This window comes from Protopterus annectens, chromosome 3.part1 (genome assembly GCF_019279795.1).
Source record: "Protopterus annectens isolate FY-2018-M chromosome 3.part1, PAN1.0, whole genome shotgun sequence".
Taxonomy (NCBI): Eukaryota; Metazoa; Chordata; order Ceratodontiformes; family Protopteridae; genus Protopterus; species Protopterus annectens.
Genome location: NC_056732.1, coordinates 1810717081 through 1810736341, shown reverse-complemented (window position 1 = coordinate 1810736341; position 19261 = coordinate 1810717081). Strand labels below are relative to the sequence as shown.

The window sequence follows — 19261 nt, the reverse complement described above, 5'->3', positions numbered from 1 at the left end:
CAAACTGAACTTCTGTACTGGTTTCCTACTGAAGGCTCCAGAGCATCACCATGTGGCAGGTGATCAGATGCTTCTTATTCAATCTGTTTCTCCTTAATTTGGGGACTCTTTGTTCCAGCATGATGTGACATTACCCCAGTTGAATTTTCTACACTAAATCTTTCATTTGGCAGGTAATCCACAACTTCCATTTTTATTTCTTTAACTTCTCCATTACTAATCCTCTTTTGTACTCTCCCCCCTTTTGTTTCCTTATTTTTTTGTATTGTAAGATCTTCCATACCCAGTTGCCTTTGCCTGTTTCTCTTCAAATACCTTTGGCGCTACTTTTGTATACTGAACAGTTTTGCTTTCTCCTTTGTATAAATATTCACCATATCAGATTTTTTTTGTTTCCCATGTCCATGTTTTTTTATAATTTTCAAAAATCCCTAGGTTTTGTTCTTTATATTTTCGCACTTCCTCTGTCTCTTCTCCCCCCCAAGTACCCCAAAGTTTATTTATCTATGTCAAGTTTTTCATGGATCAGTTCTTGTCGCCTCACAGTAAGACGTCCTGTTCGATTCTCAGCTAGAGTGTCTTCTGTGTCTTCTGTGTGGAGGCATGTGTGAATGGGCATACCTTCGTTGAAGGTTGTGCGTCAGGGCCGGCAACTCAGCATGTAAAAATCTACTGCCAATCATTAGCGGACTGGAGCTCTGCTGTGGCGACCTCTAACTGGGAAAAGCCGAAAGACACAACAACAAAAAAGTTCTAGTAATAAACACAAATTTACATTTGAAACTTTTGACAGTTTTTCTTGTGCAAGTATTCTTCTTTCCTCTAATTTCTCTCAATCTTTTTAAATATCTTCTCTATGAAAATTCAGGGCTTCATGTACAACAGTAACAAGACATAATCTCTTCCTTATTCGCAGTAGTCCACTCAATCATTATTTGTGGCTCTTTTTTTGGCCTGTTTTTGTGGACTACTCCTCCTTTCTATAACAGAGGGCCCAGACTCCTCGAGTCTGGCCTAACCCAATTGTAGAAATGTTTCCAGGTCTTGAGGATTCTACAATGGCATTTTTTTCTGCCTGCGTACTAAACAACTTTTACATATAAAATCCTTGCCACACAAAGTACACTTGTAAAGTTTCAGGGCAGTGTGTACAGTCTGATGTAATGCTAAATGGTTCTCATCTATAAAATTCTTGTCAAAGATGGTATATTTATATTGTTGCTGATTGCTGTGAATACACTGATGAAGACCCAAACTACTTTTCTGAGTAAAACCCTTATCACCTGTAATACACTTGTAGGGTGTTTGCCCAGTGTGGATGTCCTCATGCTCTACTAAACTCTTCTCATCAACAAAACACTTGTCACATGTAGGGCATCTGTAAGGTTTCTATCTAGTGTGGATATTCTGATGTCTTGCCAGTTTGCTCTTACTTGTAAAGCCCTTGTCACATGTAGTACATTTATATAGTTTCTTTCCGCTGTGGATACTCTCATGTACTACTAAATCTCTCTTCGCTCTAAAACTCTCCTCACATGTAGAACATTTGTAGGGTTTCTGGCTGGTGTGGATAAGCTCATGCACTACTAGATTTTGTTTATTGATAAAACTCTTGTCACACGTAGTAGATTTATTGGGCTTCTGGCCAGTATGGGTAATCCCATGGGCTGCCAGATATTTTTTCTGTGTAAAGCTCTTGTCACACAGAGTACAAATGTAGGGCTTGTGCCCAGTGTGGACATTTTGATGCTCTTCTAAACTTTTCTCATCTACAAAACTCTTTTCACATTTAGGACAGCTGTAGAGTCTCTTTCTAGTGTGGATAATCTCATGTAATACCAAGCTACTCTTATACAAAAATACCCTGTCACATACAGTGCACTTGTATGGTTTCTGTCCTGTGTGGATACTTTCATGGACTGCCAATCTACTCTCGTTTATAAAACCCTTGTCACATGTAGGACATCTGTAGGGCTTCTGTTTATTGTGGAAAATCTCATGTCTATTGTGGAAAAGTTCATGTAATGCCAATCTACTCTTATACAAAAATCCCCTGTCACAGATTGTACACTTGTATGGTTGCTGATTACTATGGATACTTTGATGACGTAGCAAACAACTTTTGCGTATAAAACCCTTGCCACACACGCTACACTTGTAAGGATTCTGTCCAGTCTGATGCAATGCTAAATGGCTCTCATCTCTAAAACCCTCGTCATGCATGGTACATTTATATGGTTGCTGATCGCTGTGAACAAGCTGATGCCGTACCAAACTACTTTTCTGCTTAAAACCCTCATCACAAGTAATACATTTGTAGGGCTTCAGACTGGTGTGGACACTCTGATGTACTACCAGGACACACTTGTATTTAAAACTCTTGTCACACAAGGTACATTTATATGGTTGCTGATTGCTGTGAATACGCTGATGACGTATCAAACTACTTTTCCTCTTAAAACCCTCATCACATGTAATACATCTGTATGGCTTCAGACTGGTGTGGACACTCTGATGTTCAACCAGGATACTCTTAAATCTAAAACGCTTGTCACACATGGTACATTTATACGGTTGCTCATTGCTGTGAACACGCTGATGACGTGCCAAACTACTTTTATGCTTAAAATGCTCATCACATGTAATACATTTATATGGCTTCAGATTGGTGTGGACATTCTGATGAACTACCAGTTGGCTCTTATATCTAAAACTCTTGTCACATATAGTACATTTATATGAGCATTGCCTGGTTTGGATTAACTGATGACCTACCAAAACACTGCACTTGTAGGGTTTCTGACTTGAATGGGCACAGTGATGTCTTTTTAAGCTAATCTTCCGTGCAAACCTCGTATGACATCTAGTACAGTTAAAGGGTTTCTGAACTGAGAGTTTATTCTGATGCATTAGTAAACTTGTTTTATAGGTGAAACCCTTATTACGTATTGCACATTTATATGTATTCTGTCCACTTTGAATTGGATGATGGTTTTGCAAGCTGTACTTCTGTTTAAAATTTCTGCCACGTGTGGTACAGTTATAGGGCTTCTGTTCGCTAGGGTCATGATGATGCATTGCCACACTTCTTTCATCCACAACTCCCTTGTCGCACGTGGAACACTTACCAGATTTTTGTCTAGTATGAATATGGTATAAGCCGATTTCATTTGTAGATCCCTTGTCACACATGGTACCTTCTTTGATGAATGGTTCTGTATGTTTTGCCATAGTATTATTTTGTCTTTTCACTCTATGATTTAGACGATCATTTAAACTGTTTCTATGAACTATGAATTTTTCATTGCAGTGAACATTTTTACATGACCTTTCCCCTCCTTGACTTTCCAGATGCTTTTCTATTTCAGTTTTCATATTGAGCTTCTTGTCGCATTCCACAGGATTATGGTGCCTGCTGTCATTCTGCACACCATCATATCTTAAGAGCAACACATCATTTTCCAAAGCCTTGTCACTTTCTGAATGAAGATTGTTTCCATGTATTAATTGCTGACTCAGATTTTCACTCAAATCTGCATTCCTGTTAACTTAAAAGAAAAAAAAATGAATTCATCAGAATGTAACAATCTAACCTGAAGCTTTATTTTCTTATCCAAAAATGTTACAACATAAAATGTTTGCTGAACTAACTATGCACCATTACCACTTTTAATTTTGGTAAACAATGAAGTATTAACGGCTAAAAACATGACTGAAGAATGCACTGCCAACAAAAAGTTGTCATGTCCTCTTAATATTGCTTTAGTAACTGCCTTTAATGCTTACTTGTTTGTTTACAGTTTACATTCTTGTATGTTTTCATAGTATAAGCTTCATACCTACAAGGTACTTCACTGCTTGTATACCTACCCCCCCCAACCCTTAATGCAATACGACTACTACAACTTTTAGGCATTTAACGTTAGCTCTCCATGTTTCACATACATGATCATCAACCCCCTCCTTCTCATTTTTACATGAGGTTGGGCTATCTGCAGATAAAGTTCATTATAACTAAATCTAAGCAAACAAAAATTGAGAGGCAGCAGTTAGTGCTGCTCACAGCTTCTGCAGTCCTGTTGTTGGCTGCGGTGTCCTCTCAGTGGGGTCTGCATATCTTCCTTGTGTACATGGCTTTTTGCTAGATGTTTCACCCTGGCACCCTGTTCAGGATTAGCTTCTCTGCCCTCCACTCATTTGACCATTTCACAGTGACCCTGATCTGGACTAAAACGGTGATTGAATAGTGAATGAATGGATAGATGAATGAAAATGTACTTTGTCCTAATTTAAAATGCAATCATGCTCAACTCCACTTTGTGGTTTCTACAATTAACTTTATATGAAAAAGTTTTCAACAACCTAGAGAGAAAACATTGTTCAAGGTGCAAAAAATACAACTATACAATCTAAAGTAAAATATCAAGTCCATATGCCTAAACAACAACTACAAATATGAGATTACTAATCTACATAAATCATTGCTGATTAACATTAAATACTACAAAAAGTAATGTTCAGAGACAACAATGTATGCAGTTCATAAATTGAGACTAGTCATACCATATACAGACAGGACTATGAACTGAACAGGTCTGTGCAGTAGAAGTGATGCACCACAACATGACATTGCCTGACATGCACAAACATGGTGCGCTACAATAATACACCTAGCTAGAGTGCACAGGCAGCAAGGTCCTTACCACTGCAGAAACCTTCTAGCATCACTTTAGTTTAAAGTAATCAAACACTTATAACTTGTTCAGAAATTGATGCTTCTTTATTGAAAAATAAAAATAGCGCTCTTAAGTCCACTTAAGAGGGACAGGGCTCAGCTATTTAACATCTTTTACTTTCAGTAAAGTACTGATTTCTAAGCAAGTTAAGTGCTTTACTTCTTTAAAGTCTCACCTGAGCTTGTCTACAGTTTATGGTGCTTTTTTTTCTTGATTTTAAACAGTTTCAGCCAGCAACTTCACTACTCATAAAGTACCAGTTCTTCCTGTGGTTTAATGTTTTCCCTTATGTGTCGGAGACGATCTTGCTCTTCTTTTTTCCTTAACTGTATCTATATCAAACTGTGGTCAGTTATTGTTCTAGGAGTTTTCTATATTTGCCACTACATTTGTGGACTTTCCTACCTTCCTTCCTTTTCTTCTGGATCTTTTCTTATAGGTTCATACTAGGCTATCTGCCCTAGGGCATTTATAAGCCTAGCCAGAGTGTGCTTGGCTTTCGCCACCCATTTTAAATTAATTTTGCTATGCCCTTTTTCGAGGTTAGTATACTGTGCCTCTGTCTAACAGTGACACAGAAGTGATACCCGGGGTAGACCTACGATCTCCCATCCACTCATCAAGATTCCTCTTGAAGAGAGTCAATGAGGGACTCTGCCTAACCTGGACTGGGATTTTATTCCAGAGAGAAGGGAGCCTCTGAGTTATGAATCTGTCCCTCCAGTATGTCCTATTTATTTCAATGTTGAGGTTCAAGTCTCTGGAGCGCGTAGCTCGATGGGATTTGGATTTTCTGAGGTGCAGCATGTCCATTAATTCCGGGTTGGACATGGCTTTATACGTCAGGCACAGATCGCCTCTGAACAGGCGGTATGCCACTGAGTAGAGCTGGAGTTTCTTTAACCGGGCAGCATATGGCATCTGTTTGAGCCCTTTGATCCTCTTGGTGAGGTACTTTTGGGGTCTTTCCAGTTGCTGCAGGTGTCTGGTAAGGTACATCCCAAAAGGGGCATTGTACTCAATTATGGGCCTGATGAGGGATGAGTAAAGAGGCACGATGACCTCCCCTGATCTAGATGTGAATCCCTTCATGATTAGGTGGGCTATATAAAATGTTTTTCTAACCACTTTGGCCACGTGGTTGTCAAATGAGAGATTGCTATCAACTTGGGTCCCCAGGTCCCTAATTACTTCTTCTGTACTTAATGGATTACTACCTATGTGGTAATTTGTGGGCACTTTGTTTTTGCCAATGGGGATGACTATACACGTTTTGGCATTTAGCTTGAGGCCATGGCTCTGGCACCAGTTGTCTGTTTCTATGAGGCCCTTTTGGAGGATGCTTGTGTCGGCTGGAGAGTCTATTATGGCGCCCAGTTTGCAGTCATCTGCGAACTTGGTCAGCCACAGTCCTTCCGTGTTGGCCTGTACCTCCGAGAAATATATATTGAACAAGAGAGGTCCCAGGACTGAGCCTTGTGGGACACCACTTGTAACTGGTTTGGAGTTTGACATGGCTCCAGCAATTCTAACCATGTGGGTTCTGTCCTTGAGCCAGTTTGCAATCCATCTAGTGACATAGGGGTTTATATTTAAGCTGGTGAGCTTATCTATAATGCCCGAGTGGGGTATTGTATCCAAGGCTTTTGCGAGGTCCAGGTAGGCTGTGTGGACCACCTTCCCCTCGTCAATGGCCTTGGTGACTGTTTCAAAGAAATCAACCAGGTTTAAGAGGCAGGATCTGCCCTTAAAGCCGAACTGGGTAGGATCCAGTGTCTGTAGGTCCCCAATATCTTTATTTATGAGGTCCATGATGATCCTTTCCATAGCTTTGCAGACCAAGCTAGTCAGGCTTATGGGGCAATACTTTCCAGGATCCGTTGAGGCACCACCTTTATGGAGAGGGACCACTGTTGCTGTACGCCACTCTTTGGGCACATATCCTGTAGTAAGGCTGAGATTGAACAGTAGTTTTATGTTTGGGTTTAGCTCTTCTTGGAGTTCATGTAGGACGCAGCCCGGGACACCATCTGGTCCCATTGATGCTGTGTTTTTTGCTTTGGAGAGGGCGGCTCTTACCTGAGCATCTGAGATGTCAGGGGGGCAGCACTCTGCTGGGATAGATATTTGCCCTTTTGGTGGGGAGGGGTTTGCGCTGAACCTGACAGCTAGGATGTTGGCAATGTCTGTGGGTTCAGTGTATTTTTTGTCATTTTGGACTAATTCTGAGCATATCTGGGAATTACCACCCCAGGTTCCTAACATAACTAAAGAAAGCCTTGTGATTATCCTTAGTGTCCTGTGCAATTTTTCTCTCGAAGCTCGCCTTAGACAATTTTATGACTGCCCGTAGTTTTTTGCTAATACTGATCAGTAATGCCTTCCCCTTTTGGGATTTTGCTCTATCATTTAGTAGCTTCCTCCTTCTATTGTATAGTTCGTTTATGGCTCTAGTCCACCAGACAGGACGTCTGCCTTTGGAGTATTGGGTCTTGGTTTTATTTGGGATCGCATGATCCATGCATTCCTGAAGGTGTTCATTGAATGCATTTATAAAGGATTCTGTGGTCTGGGCCATATTTTCCACAGGCCCGGGGGCTCTGAAGGATTCCACCTCGGTTTTGAGGGTGTGAAATTTGCTTTAGAGAAGTTTTTCACTGTGGTTTTCTGGGCAGGGGGTGGGGTCGGGATGTGAATATCCATTGAGATTAGTTTATGGTCTGATCTTACCAGTGAGGGATACACTTCTGGTTTGGAGCATAAAGTCCCCATGTTGGTGATGATCAGGTCCAGTATGTTTTCCCCTCTTGTGGGAGTGGTAACAAGTTGTTCCATAGCATTTGAGTTTATAAATTCTAGGAACCTTTGTGCTAGGGTGTTGGAGCTAGAGTAATGCTCCCAGTCTATGTTTGGGTAGTTGAAGTCGCCCAATATAATGGTGTTTGGAGAGACCTTCATATTTTCCAGTGTTCTCAGAAAGGCAGAGTGGGGTTCCTGGGTTTGGGAGGGTGGTCTGTAGCAGGCTATAAACTGGAAGGCAGTTTTACCCACTGTTAGTTGCACATGGATAGTCTCTGATGCTTCGTGCTTTGCCACCAACCTGGAGGTGTGGGTATCTTTGATGAATATCGATACTCCCCCTCCTTTTGTGGTTCGGTCCAAGTTTTGGGGCCGAAAAGAATGGTATGAGGTATAACCTGGTAGTGGTAAGATGCTATTCAAGGTCAGGGTCATACCGGCCTGGGCTACATGCTCAGAGAGCTCCTTTATGTCTCTTTTCATGTAGTCCAGGGAGGTACGTCTCAGGTCATTCACACCAGCATGGACAATGACTGAGTCATATTTGTACTTGCCTTGGAGTGACCCGAGTGCTTGTGTTATCTTTATATTCTTTCTTTATTTTGTTAAGCTGCCTGTCTGATTTGGGTCTATTTCTGGTTTGATTTCCACTCCCATTCACATGTGAAATATTTCTGCTAAACTACGCAAAGACAGCATATTGGACTTCTCTTTTTATGTTTTAGAACTTTCAATATGTTGGAATATGATGAGGTCAGCAAATATGTATGCAGTCCTATGACTGCAGACCTGTAATCAGCTTTGAGGAAACTCACATCTCTCTTCAATCAAGAGATATATAATCTTGGTATGCACTGTTCATAGGATCATAGGAGGTTACTAGGCTAATGGCCATGGGGCCCTTACAAACCTAGCCAAGAGTTTACTCCAAAAAAGAAACCTCAGTCAGCAACAATCACCCCTGTCAATGAGCGATACAGGTGGAAACCCTGGGACAAATATGTGGTTTCCCATCCACTCATCAAGGTTGCGCTTGAAGAGGGTCAGCAACGTACTTTGACATGTATGGGAGGTCTATTCCAGAGATGGGGCAGTCTCTGGGAGACCGCAAAATTGTAACTACTAAACATGCAGCCACAGAGTCACCAATAACTGTACAGTCGCCTCCACAAGTTGTGTAATCCAATGATATCCAACTCCACAGTGCAAAAAATAATCTCTCCACAACGCCAAAATTGTAAAAATAAAAATCGTTTATTCAAGGCGATACAGAAACCAAATGCCATTAAATCTAACGGTTAAGCGCTTTCACCCATGAATAATGGGCTTCTTCAGAACACCATTGTTGAAACTAAAATGCCTTTTAAAACATTTTTGGTGCCAAAAACCACTCAATTAAAAAAATTCCAGTTCCTGAATGTTAAAGCGATATTGACATATATTGCATCTGTCAACCGGCCATAATATATGCCTATTTCTACATCTCCTTTAATAAAAATTTAAATATGAATTGTATAGTAAGTACGCCCAACTGTGAATTAATAAAATATGTCATTATGCTAACTAATGCCATATAAAAAATTATATGAAAAATGTATATTAAATGCAAGTTAACCCTGCGCTTGATGCATATATCTAATTGCATATCTACATGGTTATGCAATAACCCTTATGATAAATTGAATTAATCAACCATAAATGACAATATGTTTAAAATAAAACATATAAATTTAACTGTTTACCAAGTGCTAACATGTTCAGCTATTTCATGTTTAGCTATAAATATCCACCATATGCGAGAACGGTCAGTCTCTCCATTTATATATGTGTGAATACAACTAGGGGTGGTATTAATACATTTCCAAAATGGGCTTACTCAATATAAAATCATTAAGTCCTGGTGGTGATGTGGCATCCAAAAGTAACTGCCACCATGTTTCCCTATAACATAAAAGGGACTTGTAATCTCCTCCCAGAGGGTCCTTTTTTACGGTGTCAATTATAGCGAATTTAAAATCGTGTGTGTATCCATTCATTTCTATGTGCTTGTATAAAGCACTAGTGGGGTCCTTCTTCCTGATATTATACATATGCTCGTATATACGTTTTTTAAGACATCTCTCAGTCTTCCCCATGTAATAACTTGTACATTCATCACACATAGCTATATCAACCACCATTTTGGTATTACAGTTACCTTTGACAAATTTGACTCTAGGTTTAAATACATTTTGTATCACCACTTCTTTTTTGTCTGTAATGTATCTACATTGATTACATGAACCACATTTAATGGTGTGGTTTACCTTACCTTTTTAAGGCTTACCTTAGTACAAAGAGTACATATGTTCCCCCTAGTTATCCTACCATAGAAATTTATGAGAAAATAGTGACAAAGGAGGTTTACAATATTATGGCCGGTTGACAGATGCAATATTACCTTGTAGACAACACACAGTCTGCCTCTAAACAATCTGTACAATACAGAGGAGAGTGATAGTGATTTGAGACTCTCCATATAGGACAGGTGCTGGAGGCTATGGATTTGCGTTGTGCCGTACTTCTCTGTGGCCTTGCCAATTGGTGCAGATGTTTGGAGAGATACATACCAAATGGAGTGCTGTACTCAATTATTGGCCTAATGAGGAAGGAGTACAGAGAGCTATTAACCTTCTTTTTTCTGGATATAATTCCTTTAATTATGAGATGAACCAAGTAAAAAGCTTTTCTGACCACTGCCGCTACATGATGGTCAAATGGGAGATTGCTACCAACCTGTGTACCCATACCTCTCACCACAGGTTGTGTGCTTAAGTGGTTGCCATTGATGTGGTAATCAGTAGGGACTGCTTTTCCCGAATGGTATGATGATACATTTTTTGCATTTAACTTAAGGCCATGATTTTGGCACCAGTCCTTTGTTGCTGTGAGACCCTCTTGTAGTATGTTAACATCACTTGGAGGAGTCATTGACAGCACCCAGCTTACAGTCGGCTGCAAACCCGGTCAGCCACAAGCCTTTTGTCTTTTCCTGAACCTCTGAGAAGTAAATACCAAAGAGTAGGGGTCCTAGGACAGATCCCTGGGGAACACCACTAGTGACAGGTCTGCTGTCAGAGGTGGAGGTACCCATTTTTACCTTGTGGGTCCTATCGGTGAGCCAGTTGGCCACCCACCTGATGAGATAGGGATTTATGCCAAGATGTGTTAGTTTTTCGATGATGCCTGAGTGGGGTAGTGTGTCAAAGGCTTTGGCCAAGTCAAGGTAAGCTGTTTATACTGACTTTCCCTCACCCAGGGCCTTGGTGACAAGTCAACTAGGTTCAACAGGCAAGATCTGCCCTTGACTAATCCGATCTGGGTGGGGTCAAGTGCTTGGAGATTGCTTATGTCCTTGTTTATTGTCCTCGTTTATGAGGTCCATAATAATACACTCCATGGCCTTACAGATTAGAAGCTAATAGGACGATAGTTCCAGGGTAAGTAGTGGTACCACCTTTGAGCAAGGGGATGACAATGGCAGTTGTCCACTCTGCTGGAATGAAGCCTGTACTTAGGCAATGGTTGAATAGGGTACTCAATGGTGAGGCTAGTTCTTGCTGGAAATGGTGCAGAATACAGCCTGGGATACCTATCAGGTCCCATGGAAGCTGTGTTCTTTGCCTTGGATACGGCCTTTAACACTTGATCTATGGAGATGTAAGGTGTGGGACAAGTATTGAGGATGTCAAATGGGCCTTGGGGGGACAGGGTGGAGAAGTTTGCACTGAACCTATCTGCCAGCAAGTTAGCTAAGTCAACAGGATCAATTTAAGTGAAATCATTAAGAACTAATTCGGAACAAACCTGGGCTTTGCCATGGAGGTTCCTGATGTAACTGAAGAAGGCTTTCTGGTTGTCCTTCATTTCAGAGGCTAATTTCAATTCATAATTGGCTTTGAAGGTTTTCACTAGTGATCTAATTTGCTTGTTGAGGCTAAGGAGGGAGTTTTTCCAATTGGGAATTTGTGCCTTTTTACCCTTGACAACAATTTCTTCCTTTTGTTGCAAAGCCTGTTGATAGAGGGTGTCCATCATATCGGCTTGTTTCCTTGAGGAGCAGATTTTAGTTCTGTTGTGTATGGCTGAGTCCATGCAGTTTTACAGGTGCTTGTATGCTGCATTGGAGTACTGTCTAGCATAGCTGTCTGCATCCTCTGAGGGGGGCTGTGGCGTGAAGGTACTGATACCCTCCCTTAGAAGGTTGTAGTCAGCTTTTGAGAGTTTTTTTAGCCTGGTTATGGCTGTTTTTTTATATACATCTATATAGCTATATATATGGGTTAGAGACAGTGGCACTGACAAAAAGGCAGGAGTCAGAGCTTGACGTGGCAGAGTTGAAGCTATTAAGATTTGCACTGGGTGTGACGAGGATGGACAGGATTAGAATAAGTATATTAGAGGATCAGCCCAGGTTGGAAGGTTTGGAGACAAAGCCAGAGAGACAAGATTACGTTGGTTTGGACATGTGCTGAGCAGGGATGCAGAGTATATTGGGAAAAAGATGCTAAGGATGAAGCTGCCAGGTAACAGGAAAAGAGGGAGGCCTAAGATGAGGTTTATGGATGTGGCGAGAGAAAACATGCAGGTGGTTGGTGTGACAGAGCATGATGCAGAGGACAGGAAGAAATGGAAACAGTTGATCTGCTGTGGCGACCCCCAACGGGTGCAGCCAAAAGAAGATATATCTATATCATTTGACAAGTATGACATATTTTCTCGTTTAAATGACCCAAAGTCCAAAGAAAATTATTGCACCTCACTACATGGATTTCTTTTTTGCAAATATACATACATATATTATACATGTGTGTGTGTGTGTGTGTGTATACATATATATATATATATATATATATATATATATATATATATATATCTATATATATCTATATCATATACACACACACACACACACACACACACACACACACACACACACACACACACACACACACACACACACACGTGTGTATAAAGGTCCTACCAAAGGTTCTACCAAACACCCTGATATTGGGTGATTTCAATTACCCAAACATTAACTTGGAGAACTACTCAAGTACGAACTCCCTTGCCCAAAATTTCCTAGAATTTATAAACTCAAATGCCCTGGATCAACTGGTCAACACCCCCACCAGAGGTGACAACATACTGGACCTGGTCATCACCAACATGGGAGACCGGTGTTCCACACCGGAGGTCAACCCCTCGCTGTTTAGATCTGGCCATAAACTAAACACTCTGGATATCCACATTCCGCCACCACCCCCGGTCAAAGAAACCACCGTGAAAAAGTTTTCAAAAGCAAACTTCATGTTACTTAAGACCGAGGAGGGAAGTTTCAAAGCCCCCTTGCTAAAGGATAACACTCTGTCCAAGCTGCAAAATCCTTTACTAATGCACTCTTCGGGCACCTACAAGAATGCATGGATTGTGCTATCCCAAACAAAACCAAAACTCACTCCTCCAAGAAAAGGAAACCAGTCTGGTGAACCCCTGCCATAAACAAGCTATACAATAGGAGGAGGAAACTAGTACAGAAATGAGTAAAATCCCAAGAAGGGAAGACATCCCTGATCAGTATCAGCAAGAAACTACGTTCCCTCATAAAATCATCCAAGGCTAGCTTCGAAAGAAAAATTGCCATGGACTCCAAAGATAAAGTACAGTTGTGTACACTTACCATAAATGTAGATGTTGGAGTATATTCACTGTTGCAGTCATTACATTTGGGTAATATGCTGGCAGGTTGCCCTCAGTCAGCCTGAATAACAAAGTCTTGGGTACTGCATCAGTTGCTGTCTCCTCTTCCACGACGTCAGGTCATCAGGGGTATAAAACAGGCAGCCAACGCCATTTTCTTTAGCTTTTCTTGCCCCAGATATATTTTATATATATATATATATATATATATATATATATATATATATATATATAGATATATATATATATATATATATATATATATATTTACACACACATATATATATATATATATATATATATATATATATATACATACATACATGCAATTGTAACAACAAACTTTGCCTTCATCTAAAATCAAATACACCACAAAGGCTGTAGAATATAGTGAAGGAAAGAGAAGCTCAAGAATAAAGGGGGATGGCGGGTGGGTAACCCAGACTGCAACAGTGAATACACTCGAACTGTACTATGTTCTTCTATGGATGGGAGGCTGGAACTAAATATCATTAGGAGCAGCTATAAGGCCCTGCAGAACTGCAGTGGCAAAGCCTGCCCTGGACTTAGAGAAGAGAGGCAAATTATAATGCTTTGTAAAAGTATGAACAGAGCTCCAAGTAGCAGCTTCTAGAATGTCTTTGGTTGGTACCCCTCTGAGGAAAGCTGCTGAGGTAGATGCAGCCCTGGTGGAATGTGACCTGATTCCCTTGGGCACCAGTTTACCATGATGCAAATAGCAGAAACTAATGCAGTGGCTTATCCACTTTGAAATAGTCTGCTTTGAAATAGCCTTTCCCTCTGATCCTGCAGCAAATGCCACCAGTAGCTGCTCAGACTATCTTAGAGATTTGGTCCTGTTTAAGTAGAATCTTAGTTGTCTGTGTACGTCCAAGGAATGCAGAATCTGCTCCCCCTTTTTCTGCGAATTTGGGTAAAAAGTTGGCAGGTGAATGGTTTGGTTAAGAGCCACACTGGATATCACCTTGGGCATAAAGGAAGGATTGGTCCTGAGGGACACCCTGTCTGGGTAAAATATAATAAAAGGCTCCACAACTAGGAGGGCCTGCAGTTCTGAAACCCTTCTTGCTGAAGTGATTGCCGGAAGGAAAGCCGTTTTCCAAGATAAAAACTTTATATCTGAAGTAGCTGCTGGTTCAAATGGAGGCAGAGTGAGCTTTTCCAGCACAAAACTGAGGTCCCATGCAGGAGTTGGTGATCTTCTGGAGGCCTTAAATTTTTGGCCCCTCTGAGATACAGTTTTAGCAGAGGATGAGGAAAAGATGGGAGGCTCTGTGTTGTAATGAGCCGAGATGGCAGAGGCAAGGATTTTTATAAATGAAAAAGATAGGCCCTTGTCAAGCATCTCAGTCAAGTATTGTAAAATCTGAGGAACATTTGGCTGCGCTGTGTCAGTTCCTTGTGCTTGGTTCCAAGCACATAATCTCTTCCATTTATCAGCATAAGATTTTCTAGTACTAGGCCTTCTGGCTTCCAAAATGACATCCATCACAGATTTACTGAGAGGTGTTGTTTGAATAATTACATGATCAGCCATGCTACCAGGTTCAGAGTTTGGAGCAGATTGTGCAGAATTTGATTGTTCTGCTGGGACAGTAGATGAGGTATTTGTGGCAAGTACCAAGGAGGGAGTTGAGACATATTCCTTAGAAATGGGCATCACTGCTGGTGAGGCCAGTCCGGGGCAATCAGGATAATTTTTGTTTTTTCCTGTCTGACCTTTAGTAAGACCTTGGGAAGAAGGGGCAGAGGAGGAAAGGCGTAGACTGAAAGGTTTTTCCAACTGAAGGATAGGGCATCCACCTTCCATGCTCGTCTGTGATAAGTCCTTGTGCAAAATTTTTCCAGTTGATAGTTATGGGGAGATGCAAATAGATCTATGTCCGGGCTGCCCCATTTCTCTGTTATCATGTTGAAGACTTGTGGTTCCACTGTCCACTCGTGAGGGTCCATAAGATTTCTGCTTAGGTCGTCTGCCAGAGTATATTGTTTTCCTGGCAGGAATTGAGCTTGAAGATGTACTTGGCAAGTCAAGGCCGTGTCCCACAATGAAATTGCTGGTCTGCAAAGGGGGTACGAATGTGTGCCACCCTGCTTGTTTATGTACCACATAACCGTGGTGTTGTCAGTCTTTATCAGTAGTTTTCCTGGATGAAACAAGTCCTTGAAGGCTGTCAGGGCATTCTGAACAGCTAACATCTCTTTCTGGTTGATATACAGATGCATTTGTTTTGGGCTCCATATGCCCTGAATGCATCTCCCCGCCAGGTGGGCCCCCCCAGCATAGTCTGATGCGTCTGTATTTAGGGTATGGTTGGCAAGGGGTAGAGTGAAAGACCGTCCCATGTTCTGGTGACATGTCTCTGCCACCAAAGAAACTCCTGTTTTAGGCAGGGAATGAGAGGAATCATTGTTTCCAAACTGTGACAAAGTTGACTCCATAAACCTTTTAGGTACCATTGTAGTTTCCTCATATGCAGTCTTGCATATGGAATTAGTAGAATGCAGGATGCCATGAACCCCAACGCCTGCAGAATTTGTCTTGCAGATAACTGGGTTTTTGTTGCCATATGTTTGAAGTATGTTGTCAGTTGCCTTTGTTTGTCTGGTGTAAGGTAAGCCATCTGGGCAGTTGTATTCAAGCTTGCACCCAGGAATGTAATCTATTGAGAGGGTACCAGTTGTGATTTCTTTTCATTTATTGTGTATCCTAGGCATGTTAGAAGCTTTTTTACAAAACGCCAGATAATGAAGAAGAATGTCCTTGTTTTCTGCTTGAAGGAGACACTCGTCCAAGTACGGACAGATTTGAATGCTTCTTTCTGCAAAATACAATTACTGGTGCCAGGCACTTTATAAAGACCCTGGGCGCAGTAGATAAGCCAAAGGGCAGTGCAGAGAAATGGTAATGCATAAAACCAGACTTGAAGCGGAGGTATCTTCTGCACGATTCCCTTACTAGGATATGCAGGTATGCGTCTTTTAAGTCTAAAGTCACTAGTCAAGCATTCTTGCCCAGCATGGGCAGAAATTGTTGCAAAGTCAGCATTTTGAATTTTGGGATGTCCAAGAATGTGTTCAAAAATCGATAAATCCAGTATTGGGCACCAGGCATCGTCTTTTCTGGGTACCAAGAACAGTGTTGAGTAAAACCCTTGTCCTTTTTCTACTGGCTGAATAGCCCCCATATGCATAAGGGACATCACTTGTTTCTGTGCCTCTGCCCATTGATTTTGTGGCAGATCTGGCCAACTGTTTGGAATTGGCAAGGTGTGGAACTGAAATCTGTATCCCTGTATCCCTGGGATACTATGTTTAATACTCACTTGTCCTAAGGGGGCTGCCAAAAGATAAGTGCTTGGTGATGGCAGAGGGAAGTCAGTGAGACTGCTTACTGTAGGGTTATGCTTTGTTTCCTCCAGAGTTGGAGGTAGAGGCACCTCACTGTTTTGACCTGTAGAAACCCTGTGATTGGTATCTAGAGCCTTTTGAGTGCCTGGATTTGCCCCGTGAGGCTCTGTCGGACACAGGAAAGGACCAATTTTGTGTAGGCCAGTGTCTACTGAATCTTGGTGGCTGCACTTGTAAGAAGTCTTTTATAGTTTGCATAGACTTAGCTTTGCCTTCCATTTTCTTTAAAACCTCTTCTGCCTTATTACCAAACAGAGTATCATGCTGTAAAGGTGCATCCAACAATTTAGCTTTAACATGATCAGGCAGATTTTGCTCTGAGCCAGGCATGCCTTCTAATCACAGATCCAGTAACTGTGGCCCTGCAGGAGGCCTCCAAGGAATCAAAACCACATTGCAAAGTATGCTTTCCAGCCTTTTCTGCTGCATGCAATAATTCCTGTAATTCTTTATTTTCCACACATTCAGAAATGAACATCATTTTCTGTTTCAATAATCTCATAACATGCTGTTGATATTTAAGCATATGAAACTGGCAGGTTAAGGCCCTAACTGTCAAAGTTGCAGACATATAAACCTTCTTTCCCCATCTATCCAGCGCCCTGGAATCTCTATCAAAGGGGGTAGGATTCTTAGCTGTTGAGGCCTTTACACCTTTGGGACCCTGTGAGACAGTTTCAGGATCAGCAGCAGGATTTTTTAATAAAAATTTGTGGGAGCCAGGAACCCTATAATCTGTCTGGCTTGCTAGGAGCCGGTGGTAGGGAATCTGGAGCCATGCTTGATTCCTAAAACACATCAACAATGTCTAAAACAGGAGGTATGGCCAAAGGCCTATGCTGAGGGAGAAGAAGGAAATTCCTAAGCCTCTTTTTTGATTCTGAGAAATCTTGACTCTTCCCAATGAAAATGTTCCCTCAAAGTATGCAAGGTTTCACCAAAAGAGTAATCTAAAGGAGGAGATGCAGATGGAATGGATTCCTCTGCATCTGAATCCTCATAGGGTGGTATAGAAAAATCCTGATCAGAAGAGGAATCAGAAGAAATAGAAACCTGATGTGAAGGTTGATAATCAGTGTCTTGCCTAGGTCTCTTATCGTGGGGGGGGGGGTTGGGAACCCCAGATGAAGGTAATCAAGTCTTCAGCCATTTTGATCATCTGTTTCTTGGGCAGAGAGGCCTGAGCACGTGGCTCATGCATCAGTTTATTGGCCTTAGGAGTTGCTTTTGTCTTCGTTTTTGAAGCTGGCATCGATTTTATATAGAAATTCTGAGGCCTGCAAACACCCTCAGAAGCCGGTGCCTGCTCAGCGGCTCCAGACCCATCTGAGGGAGACACATCCGCGGGTACAATACTTTGAGAATCTCGTGGCATGCCGGACTTCACTTGGGTCTTGGTAGAGGCCTGCGACTCTAGAGTAGCGGGTATCAGGGGCTGCGAAAGCGTCGCACTGAGTACTGGCGAACCGGCGACTGGCTTAGGAGAAGCTTCGTCATCAGTTTTGGACCTCAACAGTCTGTCTCTGTCCTTTTATTTAAGTTTTTTGTGAACTCCGGTAGTCTGATTACTATCAGACGACATTTCAGGGTAGTTAAATCCGTTTCCAAAATATTCTGAAGCAAAGATATACCAACGCTTAACAGTGCGCTGGTTGAATCTAGCACAAAATCAACAGCAAGGCACGTTATGATCTGGGCCTAGGCAAGGAATACTGTACAAATGGAAATCCTTATGAGGTATTTGCTTCCCACAAGTAATGCAATTATTAACTTTTACCGACATCTGTATGGAGCAAGAAAAAGTTTCCCCAATGGGGTACTTAGCTTTTAGTTGAAGACTTTGGTTCTGAAACTCGAAAACGAAAATTTCAAGAGTCGGCCGACCGGCACTTGTGAACTGCTTCTGTTTCGGGCACAGAGCGGCAAGAAAGACTAAAGAAAGTGGCGTTGGCTGCCTGTTTTATACCCCCGACGACCTGACATCATGGAAGAGGAGACAGCAACTGACGTAGGACCCAAGACTTGATTATTCAGGCCGACTGAGGGCAACCTGCCAGCAGATTACCCAAATGTAATGACTGCAACAGTGAAACATGAAGAACATCCACAAGACATTCTTTAGCTATGTCAAGAATCTAAGTGGCAGTTCTCAGATCTGCTCGGAGTTGGTGCAGAATGGCACAAAATACACTGAACCGACCAATATAGCCAACATACTGGCAGACAGGTTCAGTGCAAACTTCACCCCCCTCTCACCCCCAAAAGGGTCCATAACTAAACCAGAAGAATGTAGTGTCCCTGAAATCACAGACACTCAGGTTAAAACAGCCCTCTCCAAAGCCAAAAACACAGCATCAATGGGACTGGATGGTGTCCCAGGCTGCATCCTACACGAGCTCAAAAATGAACTAACCCCTCACCAAAACACACTGTTTAAACTCAATCTCTCCACAGGCTACGTGCCCACAGAGTGGAGCACAGCAACAGTTATTCTGCTCCACAAAGGTGGAGCCACAACTGATCCTGGAACCATCACCCTATAAGCCTTACTAGCT

The 19261-nt window shown here is 41.8% G+C and overlaps 1 protein-coding gene across 1 annotated transcript in view; it reads right to left on the bottom strand.

The window, feature by feature from the left end:
- Positions 1-809: 809 nt before the first annotated feature.
- Positions 810-19261, bottom strand: part of LOC122798686 (zinc finger protein 271-like) — a 237175-nt gene continuing 218723 nt past the window's right edge. Inside the window, exon 4 of the mRNA XM_044067779.1 lies at positions 810-3548. Within this exon, the coding sequence (XP_043923714.1) occupies positions 1390-3548 (2159 nt within the window). The 3' untranslated portion in view covers positions 810-1389. The remainder of the gene's footprint in view (positions 3549-19261) is intronic.